This window comes from Colobus angolensis, unplaced genomic scaffold (genome assembly GCF_000951035.1).
Source record: "Colobus angolensis palliatus isolate OR3802 unplaced genomic scaffold, Cang.pa_1.0 Scaffold80, whole genome shotgun sequence".
NCBI classification, from domain to species: Eukaryota; Metazoa; Chordata; class Mammalia; order Primates; family Cercopithecidae; genus Colobus; species Colobus angolensis.
Window position 1 is genome coordinate 848,921 of NW_012121821.1, and position 11,472 is coordinate 860,392.

The 11,472-nt window shown below is 39.7% G+C and overlaps 1 protein-coding gene across 1 annotated transcript in view; it reads left to right on the forward strand.

The window, feature by feature from the left end:
• The window catches only part of XPOT (exportin, tRNA), a 45,677-nt gene that overhangs the window by 25,684 nt on the left and 8,521 nt on the right, over positions 1-11,472 (forward strand). The window contains exons 18-23 of the mRNA XM_011929228.1: positions 1,096-1,381; positions 3,015-3,204; positions 4,129-4,245; positions 4,417-4,532; positions 5,255-5,302; positions 9,538-9,609. Coding sequence (XP_011784618.1) covers positions 1,096-1,381; positions 3,015-3,204; positions 4,129-4,245; positions 4,417-4,532; positions 5,255-5,302; positions 9,538-9,609 — 829 coding nt within the window. The remainder of the gene's footprint in view (positions 1-1,095; positions 1,382-3,014; positions 3,205-4,128; positions 4,246-4,416; positions 4,533-5,254; positions 5,303-9,537; positions 9,610-11,472) is intronic.

The window sequence follows — 11,472 nt, forward strand, 5'->3', positions numbered from 1 at the left end:
GGAGGCTGAGGCAGGAGAATGGTGTAAACCCGGGAGGCGGAGCTTGCAGTGAGCTGAGATCTGGCCACTGCACTCCAGCCTGGGCGACAGAGCCAGACTCCGTCTCAAAAAAAAAAAGAGTTAATATACTAAGGATATATTAGGACGGATGTCTTTGGTTAATCTTGGTTACCTTGAAGAGAAGAGCCTAAGGTTTCTCTTTAGTTGTATTGTGTCCTGAAGACCACCCAAGCAGCTATTTTTTTTCCCCCTCTACCCATACTTTTTGTTGACAAACAATAAACAATGGCATGAAAGTTGTAAAGATTACTAATTAGAAGTTAAATTGTTCTATAATATACTTAAGAACAAGAGCTAGATATTAGAAAGTTGTATAAATAATTTTGAAGATGGTTTTCTAAATTTAAATGAGTAGTTTGCAGATTACCTAGTACAGCCTAGTCATAATAAGTGGATTTGTTTTCTCTTTTCTGTCCACTTTGTCAATAGGATTTTTCTCTTTCTCTTTTTCTTTTTTTTTTTAGGAGACAGTCTCGCTTTGTCACTTAGGCTGGAGTGCAGTGTTGTGATCTCAGCTCACTGCAACCTCTGCCTCCCAGGCTCAAGTGATTCTTGTGTCTCAGCTTCCAAGTAGCTGGGATTACAGGCATGTGCCACCACACCCAGCTAATTTTTCTATTTTTAGTAAAGACGAGTTTTCACCATGTTGTCCAGACTGGTCTTGAACTCCTGGTCTCAAGTGATTTGCCTGCCTCAGCCTCCCAAAGTGCTGGGATTAGAAGCATGAACCACAATAGCCAGCCCAGTCAATAGGATTTTAATAAAACATTTAGGTAGACTCACATTAGAAGGATTATATTAACTCCATGTCATTCATTTAAATTAATTTGAGCTTTTGTTCTGGGAAGATAATTGGAAGCAGTAGTTTACAAATAGCCATATTAGCTAAAGATGGAAGTAATTGTGATGTGGAAAATAAAGGTCTGCTTATTTAGTTTTGTTAATTTTGTAATTTGTTGTGCATTGCTTTTGAATACTCCATAACACTTTCAAAGAATAAAGTTACATCTGATTGCCTGATTTTTGCTTACATAGTCGAACTAGTAAAGCTTTCAGCAACAAGCAGACTGTGAAACAATGTGGCTGTTCCGAAGTTTATCTGGACTGTTTACAGACATTCTTGCCAGCCCTCAGTTGTCCCTTGCAAAAGGATATTCTCAGAAGTGGAGTCCGTACTTTCCTTCATCGAATGATTATTTGCCTGGAGGAAGAAGTCCTTCCGTTCATCCCATCTGCTTCAGAACATATGCTCAAAGATTGTGAAGCAAAAGATCTCCAGGAGTTCATTCCTCTTATCAACCAGATTACGGCCAAATTCAAGGTACCACAAACCTTCAGAGCTCTGAAAATCTCTTGAAGATCAGATGTACTTATCTTCAGACATGTTTTGGATTTGCCCTTGGGTTTCTTTCTTTTTTTTTTTCCTTAATTACTTGAGAGCATCATGGATCATATGTATTTTTATCATCTGTGCTGTTTGGCACACTGCCTGATACATAGGTCATGCTTAATAGATGTTTGAATATAAACAGACCCTGTATGCTTTGTGTAGTGAAAGAAAACAACTAGTTGGCTGTTTTAGAAGAGCATATAAAAACAGTACACTGAGTACTAAATGTCTAAAGAAATAAGAAGCACCATAATTTGGGTACCCAAGCAAGGGTTAAAAGTAATTCAATGTATTAAAGTCGGTTTTCTGTAGGACATTTAAACTGGCTAATAAAAGTAGTTAATACTTACATAGTACTTCTTTTTTTCTTTTTTCTTTTTATGGAGATAGTCTCGCTCTGCCGCATAGGCTGGAGTGCAGTGGCACAGTCACGACTCTCTGTAACCTCTACCTCCCAGGTTCAAGCGATTCTTATGCCTCAGCCTCCTGAGTAGCTGGAACTATAGGTGCATGCACCACACCAGGCTAATATTTTGTACTTTTAGTAGAGACAGCATTTCCCCACGTTGGCCAGGCTAATCTCGAACTCCTGACCTCAAGTGATCCTCCTGCCTCGGCCTCCATAAGTGCTAGGATTACAGGCATAAGCCACCACGCCTGGCCACTTACACAGTACTTTCTATGTTCAAAATCTGTTCTAAGCACTTTTTGTACATTTACTCATTTGATTTTCATACCAACCCTAGAAGATAGGGATTATATGTTATAGTTGAGGAAACTGAGGCATGGAGAAGTTAAGGGATTTGCCCAAGAGTTCATAAAACTCAAGAGTTCATTTGTAAGCAAGCATTGAGAACATGTTATTAAACGATGTTTTTTACCTTTGTTCAAAAAAAAAACAACCCTGAGTTTAATCATATAAACTGATTTGTAGTTTAGCAAAACAATTCATTTTTTGAGAATTTAATTTTGAAAATATTCCATGGCAATATTTTATTGTGAAATATGTCTGTTATTTTAACCTAAATCTTAATCTGTAGGAAAGGGTTTAAATTGAATGATCTTGGGTCTTTTAGTAATATTTTTTAAGGTTCCCCCCCCCCCACTCCGAAATGGAGTCTTGCTCTGTTACCTAGGCTGGAGTGCAGTGGTGCGATGTTGACTCACTGCAACCTCCACCTCTCAGGTTCAAGCAATTCCCCTGTGTCAGCCTCCTGAGTAGCTGGGACTGGGATTACAGGCGCTCGCCACTACACCCAGCTAATTTTTGTATTTTTAGTACAGATGGGGTTTCACCACGTTGGGCAGACTGGCCTTGAACTCCTGACCTTAGGTGATTCACATGCCTTAGCCTCTCAAAGTGCTGGGATTACAGCTGTGAGCCACTGCGTCTGGCCTAGTAATGTTTATGTTATATAGATTTTATCTTAAAATTGGTATTTGCTAACTGAATTATGTACGTATGCATCCTAAATAGAAAAGAAAGGCTTTATGTAAAATAGTTTTTTTAAGTTGTATATTAGTATTGTTACTAATTTCTGAAGTAATGATTGTTTATCTTCAGATACAGGTATCCCCATTTTTACAACAGATGTTCATGCCCCTGCTTCATGCAATTTTTGAAGTGCTGCTCCGGCCAGCAGAAGAAAATGACCAGTCTGCTGCTTTAGAGAAGCAGATGTTGCGGAGGAGTTACTTTGCTTTCCTGCAAACAGTCACAGGCAGTGGGATGAGCGAAGTTATAGCAAATCAAGGTGGGGACGCATGCCATGTCTAATTAGTCTGCTTAAGTGTGTGTCAGTGTTGTACATCTGTGTGACCAAGAGCAAACTGAAGTAAATACAGAAATTTTGAAGTTTGTTGTCCCATGGGAAGACAGTTTATTGTTTTCAGGGTAGGAATCCATCACTTTTATGTAAAGCACCTAAAATTAATTTGTATTCTGTTCCCTTTTTCTTTATGCAATATTTTTTAATTTGGTTCTTTAGCAATATAAATAACATGGCTACTTACAGAATTGACCTGACAGTTGAGTCTTTATGGCAAATTTGCCATTTTGAAATATAAAATAAATGGAGCTGTATAGATTTGTATGGAGAATTCTGTATAGGAAATTCAGGGAATAAGATACCAGAGGCAAACTATTTTTCGGTGTTTTATTTGTTTAATTTAATTTTATTTGTGAGATAGGGTCTCACTCTGTTGCCCAGGCTGGAGTGCAGTGGTGTGATCATGACTCATTGCAACCTCCACCTCCTGGGCTATCCTCCAATCTCTACTTCCTGGGCTATCCTCCCATTTCTACTTCCTGCGTAGCCAGGACCGTTGGCACTTGCCACAGTGCTGGGCTTATTTTTTGTAGAGATGGGATCTCACCATGTTGCCCAGGCTGGTGTCAAACTCCCGGGCTCAAGCAATCTTCCTCAGCCTCGCAAAATGCTGGAATTATAGACAGGAGCCACCATGCCCAGCTGATTTTTCAGTGTTTAATGTTTAAACTTTAGGTGCCCAGTTAATAAAAATCAAGGGATTTTGGCAACTCTGTAAATGCTTTTCCCCCCCTTCATTTTTCCCATTCCACCTGTAAATGATTTTTCATATACATTAGTATATGAAAAGAGAACTTCAGGTTGCTTTCCTAGTTAATTTTGGAAATTACTTAAAGTTTTTCTTCTCAGGTGCAGAGAATGTGGAAAGAGTGTTGGTTACTGTTATTCAAGGAGCAGTTGAATATCCAGATCCAATTGCACAGAAAACATGTTTTATCATCCTCTCAAAGTTGGTAGAACTCTGGGGTAAGATGATTTTATTTCTTAACCTTCATTTCCCAAACTCTTTCATAAAACTCTTAGAGATGAAATGGAACGTAGCCCTAACAGAGAGAGAAACTGGGAGTTGGTTTTCCCTGGTGATGAATTAATTGACTTACTTTATATATAAGATGAAAATTTGAATTCTCTTGACAGGAGGTAAAGATGGACCAGTGGGATTTGCTGATTTTGTTTATAAGCACATTGTCCCCGCATGTTTCCTAGCACCTTTAAAACAAACCTTTGACCTGGCAGATGCACAAACAGTATTGGTAAGCACCTAGGAATCTTTGTTTACCTTGTGTAGCTCTCATATATTCCCAATTTCTTCTTTAATGCCAGGTTGATTATATTATGTTTCATTGAATTTTTTTTTTTTAATTTAGTGATTTCAGATCAGGGTTCATTTTTTTAGATTTAAGATACCTTCTGGAGTTTTTATGAATTCTTTTTGAATCCCAATGCTACTGCTGAATTTTACAAATTCTGCTCCTTCAACTTTAACACCTGACTTTTTCTAGGACCATGAAAGGACATATGACACAAACATTCTTTCAAGTTTCAGTATTAGTTTCCTACTACTACTTTAATTCTAAAACTTGTACCCAGTGATTTTCCCTAATCATTAAGAGCATGAAATGGCAACTTGATCCTCCTTGTATGATAGTTTCCCCAAATCTCATCTTCAGAATACTTAATGTCAATTTCCACTTTCTCACTTTCCCACAACCTGGTAAAAGCTAGATTTCATAATTGTAATGTACTGCATTAAAACAACAGTTTGTATTTTTCTGGTTTTTTTCCTTTTTTTACTTCAACCCACTTAGTCCACCTGCTTGTTACCTTTCCTTCCTCTATCCTTCTCTGGAGTTAAATATTTCTCTGGAAATATTTATTTGAATTTCCCTGGCAGTGGCCAGGATAGTAAAGAGAAGAACTGGATCACTAAAACAAGAATTGAGTATATAGAAATTCTTAAACTTGTTTTTCACAGGCATTATCTGAGTGTGCAGTGACACTGAAAACAATTCATCTCAAACGGGTAAGCTTTGTAGTCCATGCCCCTTCATTTTCATCTCATGTGTGGTATTATCTTGTTCTTGAAAGATGTAGCTTGTGTAAAATTTAACTTTTGTTTTCACTTTTTTGGATGTGGGGAAAGAGGATGAATGAAAGTAGTAGTATCCATTTATTGTCCTTCATGTCTTGGGTAACATGTTTTGGTTTGACTAAGGATGTGAAAAATCTTAGCCAGAATTTCTTTTTTTTTTTTGAGACGGAGTCTCGCTCTGCCGCCCAGGCTGGAGCGCAGTGGCCGGATCTCAGCTCACTGCAAGCTCCGCCTCCCGGGTTCACGCCATTCTCCTGCCTCAGCCTCCCGAGTAGCTGGGACTACAGGCGACTGCCACCTCGCCCGGCTAATTTTTTGTATTTTTTAGTAGAGACGGGGTTTCACCGTGTTAGCCAGGATGGTCTCGATCTCCTGACCTCGTGATCCACCCGTCTCGGCCTCCCAAAGTGCTGGGATTACAGGCTTGAGCCACCGCGCCCAGCCCAGAATTTCAAGGTTCAGTTTTCGTGATCTTGTAGGCTTCCTCACTACCAGATGTTTTACTTTATTTTTGTTTGTATTTGTCTTTTTGAGACTGAGTGCAAGCTGGAGTGCAGTGGCATGATCTTGGCTCACTGTGACCTCTGCCTCCCAGATTCAAGCAATTCTCCTGCCTCAGCCTCCCGAGTAGCTGGGATTACAGGCACCCGCCACCATGCCCGGCTAATTTTTATATTGTTAGTAGAAACAGCGTTTCACCATGTTGGCCAGAGTGGTCTCGAACTCCTGACCTCAAGTGATCCGCCTGCCTTGGCCTCCCAAAGTGCTGGGATTACAGGCGTGAGCCACTGCGCCCGGCCTATTTTTTATTTATTTATTTTTTGAGACAGGCTCTCCTCTGTCACTCAGGTTGGAATGCAATGTGCAATCTGGGGTCACTGCAACCTCCACCTCCTGGAGGCTCAACCGATCCTCCCATCTCAGTTTCCAGAATAGCTGGGACCACACAGGTGCATGCCACCACACCCGGCTAATTTTTATATTTTTTGTAGAGATGGGGTTTCACCATGTTGGCCAGGCTGGTATTGAACTCCTGACCTCAAGTTGATCTGCCCACCATGGCATCCCAAAGTGCTGAGATTACAGGCGTGAGCCACTGTGCCCAGCCTTGCTTATTTCTTTAATATATATTTTACTTTATTTTTTGTGATAGGTTCTCCCTGTGTTACCCAGGCTGGAGTACAGTGGCATGATCTCAGCTCACTGCAGACCCAGCCTCCCAGGCTCAAGTACTCTTCCTACCTCAGCCTCCTGAATAGCTGGGAGTACAGGTGCACGCCACCACACCTGGCTAATTTTTGCGGTTTTTGTAGAGACCAGGTCTCACCATTGTGCCTAGGCTGGTCTTGAACTCCTGGACTCAAACATTCCTCCTGCCTTGGCTTCCCAAAGTGCTGGTATTACACCATGCTCAGCTGATTCTGGGTATTTGTAAATAGCTGGAATTGGCCGGGCGCGGTGGCTCAAGCCTGTAATCCCAGCACTTTGGGAGGCCAAGACGGGCGGATCACGAGGTCAGGAGATCGAAAGCATCCTGGCTAATATGGTGAAACCCCGTCTCTACTAAAAAATACAAAAAACTAGCTGGGCGAGGTGGTGGGCGTCTGTAGTCCCAGCTACTCGGGAGGCTGAGGCAGGAAAATGGCGTAAACCCAGGAGGCGGAGCTTTCAGTGAGCTGAGATCTGGCCACTGCACTCCAGCCCGGGCGACAAGAGCGAGACTCCATCTCAAAAAAAAAAAAAAAAATAGCTGGAATTGGTTGCCAACATTTAAAAATCTCAATATATTTTTTTAACCAAAAATTCCTTCCTCCAGCCTCTCTCAAAGCCATAGAATGCCAGCACAGGACTGGTATTGCCACATAGCTACAGCCAGCTAAAAAGCAGTAGTTGCCCTCACTCCCTAAAAAGAACATGAGCTTTTGCTCAGTGGTCTCCATTCAGCTGTGCACTCATTTGAACTTGATTTTTTGATTCTAATAGAGACTTGAAGTGTTTTCACTTCAGCCGCATTTCCTCTATACTTGCTACCTGCAAGTAGGTGTGCAAGTGGGTGGGGTAGCTGTGTGTTTAGGGACAGCAGGGGAACTGTATAAAGATAAATAAAGCATCTCCCGATATTCGGGAGCTCAGAATCAAGGGAGACCAACACATAAAAAACTCTAGTGGTTTAAGTAGTACTTTAGTGGAGATATATAAAATATTGTGGAACTAAAGCTGAATGGGCAAATTTTCCTGAGGGGGCAATCTAAGCAAGCTATAGGAAAGAGGTGATATTTTTGATGGCCCTTAAATGTAGATTGATGGAACTAATAGGGAGCTGGCATTCTGGGCAAAGTTTAAGTAGGTGTACAAAGACAGATTAGATGTCGCATGGTGGATTTGGTGGGAAGTTATGGACTTAATTCTGTTTAGCTAAAGTATGGAGGCAGAAGTGATAGCTAAAAAATAAGATGAGACTAGATAGACAAAAGCCTTGTGTTACATGTGTAAAGTTGGGAAGTCAATAGGCAGTCGGTTTGTAATTTAGGAGGGAAAGTGTTCAGAACATTGGGTCTGAAGCAGTTAGAATTAAATACTGATTTTTGGAGTCCTCAGTGTAAGTCAGTCAAAGTAAAGCCATAGGAATGACTGAGACTTTCTAAGACCAGAACAGAAAGAACTTTGGCTCAAGCAAGAGTCAACAGAAAGGTAGAACCAGATAGCCAGGTGTGGTGTTGCATGCCTGTAATCCCAACTACTTGGCAGGCTGAAGCACAAGAATTGCTTGAACCCAGGAGGTGAGGTTGCAGTGAGCTGAGATCATGGCACTGCACTCCAGCCTGGGCAACAGAGTGAGACTGTCTCAAAAAACAAAAACAAAACAAAATGAAAAAGCAGAACCAGAGGTAGGAGCATTATGAAAGACAAGGGAAGACAGTCTCAAGAGAGGAGATTGGATGGCATTGTTTGGATGCTAGACAGTCAAGGTGGATGTGGATGAGGGATGAAAGGAAACAGTAAGGATGGTATTTCTAGTTCAGAAGTATTTGTTTTATCCATAGAAGTGTTAATTTAAACATACAGAATTGAGTCAAACAATATTATATTTAAAGTGTTTGCTTCAAAATCAAAAAGAAAAAAATGTTTTGCTTCATTGTTCTATTTTTCTCATTCTTTTGACTGACTTGAGGTATAAGTTTACTTTCCCTGATTCAAAACAAGCAAAACTACACTTTTAAAAAGTGATAACAGTGAGGTTACAAAGTGATGAACATTGCATAGGAAGCAATGGTACACAGACAGGGTAGACATAAGAAAAAGATGAGAAGGAAAGTAGGAGGGATCTGGGAAACAGTGCAGGGTTACTGCCTCTCAGTTAAAGACAGGTTTCCTCTGATGGGTCATTAAACTGTGACCTAGATCCAAGGTGAAGGAGGAAACATAAATCCTTTGATTCAGGAGCACTAATATTAAACAGGAATTCCAGGTATTAGTGCAAGGAAGAGTCCATCAAGGAGAGATACATTGAATTTTTTTTATTTTTGTTTTTATTTTTATTTTTATTTGAGACAGTGTTGCTCAGTTGCCCAGGCTGGAATACAGTGGCATAATCTTGGCTCACTGCAGCCTGTGCCTGCCGGGTTTAAGTGATTCTCCTGTCTCAGCCTCCTGAGTAGCTGGGATTACAGGCATGTGCCATGATGCCTGGCTAATTTTTTTCTATCTTTGGTAGAAACAGGGTTTCACCATGTTGGCCACACTGGTCTGGAACTCCTGACCTCAAGTGATCCACCCACATCGTCCTCCCAAAGAGCTGGGATTACAGGCGTGAGCCTCTGCACCTGGCCAAGAACCTTATTTTTTAGATGGAGAAACCAAGGCTCAGAGAGGTTAAGTAACTTGTCCAAGTGCAGCATACCACCAGGGCACATGTATACCTATGTAACAAAACTGCACGTTCTGCACATGTACCCTAGAACTTAAAGTATAATGAAAAAAAAAAGAAAGAAAAAAAAGAAAAAGTTGCCAGAGCCAGGCTTCAAACCAAGGCAGTCTGGCTCTGGAGTCTGTGTTCTTAAGCACAATATTATGTTGCCTTTAAAGTGTACATGTATTGTTCCAATTCTTTTTAAGCTTATTAATGTCAAGCAAGAAAACAGTTGTAAATATCTTTTAATCTTCAGGGCCCAGAATGTGTTCAGTATCTTCAACAAGAATACCTGCCCTCCTTGCAAGTAGCTCCAGAAATAATTCAGGTAAGAGCTGTTTCTTACCATTGTGTAGGCGAGCAATCACAGTAGTAGCAGTATTGCCTGTGACATTGTCGCCAGCAGAAATCACAAATATTTTCATATTACATAAGTTGTTGCCAGTATCTGAAAATACTGTTTATGCTTATCACCATTTTGAAATTATCAGTTACTAATATCACTATACCTTGTTACATAACAAGTTAATAAGTCCTTACTGTTCTACCATACTTTAGTTTGATAACCATTGTTCAGTATAATTGGCTTCTGTCGTAATCCCATGTATTATGTTTTATGCATTTTTTTAAAAAAACATTCTAAAGGAGCCTAATAGGCTTTTCCAGACTGCTGAAGGGGACCACAGCAGAGTTCTGAAGCTTTGTGCCAGGTAGTTCATTGTGTGTACACCAAGTTTATCAAGGCTTAATCTGTAAATCTGAAACTGTATTTTAAGAAAAGTGTCTGAAAAGTCACCTTATACTTTTAAGAAGTCATTTGTATAATATTGTTTCTTGGCATATAATTTTCCAGATTTCTTGTCCAGTAGTACATGGAGTTAATGAAGTATCAAACTTTTGATTAAAACTAGAATTACAATCTCTTATGTAGATTGCAAGATTTGTTTCTTCATCAATAGTGTTTTTATTGTAAGAACACTTATATGAGAAATATACCATCTTAACAATTTTTACATGCACAACACAGCATTGTTAATTATAGGGACAGTGATGTACCTGTAAAATATAGGTGGATCTCTAGAACATATTCATCTTGCATAACTTAAGACTTTATACCCGTTGATAAGCAATTCCCATTTCCCACAGCCCCCATCTCCTGGCAACTACCATTCTACTCTCTGATTCTGTGAATTTCACTACTTTAGATACCGAATATAAGTGGAATCATACAGTTATTTCTCTTTTTGTGACTGGCTGTTCCACACAATGTGTTCTAGGTTCATCCATGTTATTACATGTCAGGATTTCCCAATTTTTAAAGGCTGAATAATATGCCATTGTATGTATATATCACATTTTCTTTATGCATTAATCCACTGATAGATTCATTTGGGATATTTTCACATCTTGGCTATTGTAAGTGCTACAGTTAACATGGGAGTGCAAATATGTCTTTGAGATGCTGATTCCAATTCTTGTAGATAAATACCCAGAAGTGGGATTGCTGGATTATATGGTAGTTCTATTTTTAATTTTTTGAAGAAACCTCTTACTATTTTCTATAGTGGCTGTATACCATTTTGCATTTCCATCAGTTGTGTAGCAGGGTTCCAATTTTTCCACATCCTCACCAATGTTTGTTGTCTTTTGTTTTTTTATGATAGCCATTCTAATAGGTGTGAGGTGATACCTCATTGTGGTTTTGATTTGCATTTCCCTGATGATTACTGATGTTTGAACATCTTTTCATATACCTGTTAGCCATTTGTATTTGCAGAAGTCCATTCAAGTCTTTAGCCCACTTTCTAATCAAGTTATTAAGTTTTTTGCTATTGAATTAAAGGAGTTTTTTATATTTTAGAAATTAACCCCTTATCAGATAAATGGTTTGCAAATATTTTCTCCCATTCTCGAGCTATTCCAGAGGTTGCCTTTCTGCTGTGTTGATTGCTTACTTTATGGTGCAGAAGCTTCTTAGTTTGATGTAGCTCCACTAATGTAGCTTTTCATGATATCGATGAAATTATTTCCAAGACCAGCATCTTGAAGCTCTTCTGTGTTTTCTTCTAGTTTTGCAGTTTGGAGACTTTATATAAAGTCTTTTTTTTTTTTTGAGACGGAGTCTCCGCCCAGGCTGGAGTGCAGTGGCCGGATCTCAGCTCACTGCAAGCTCCGCCTCCTGGGTTTACGC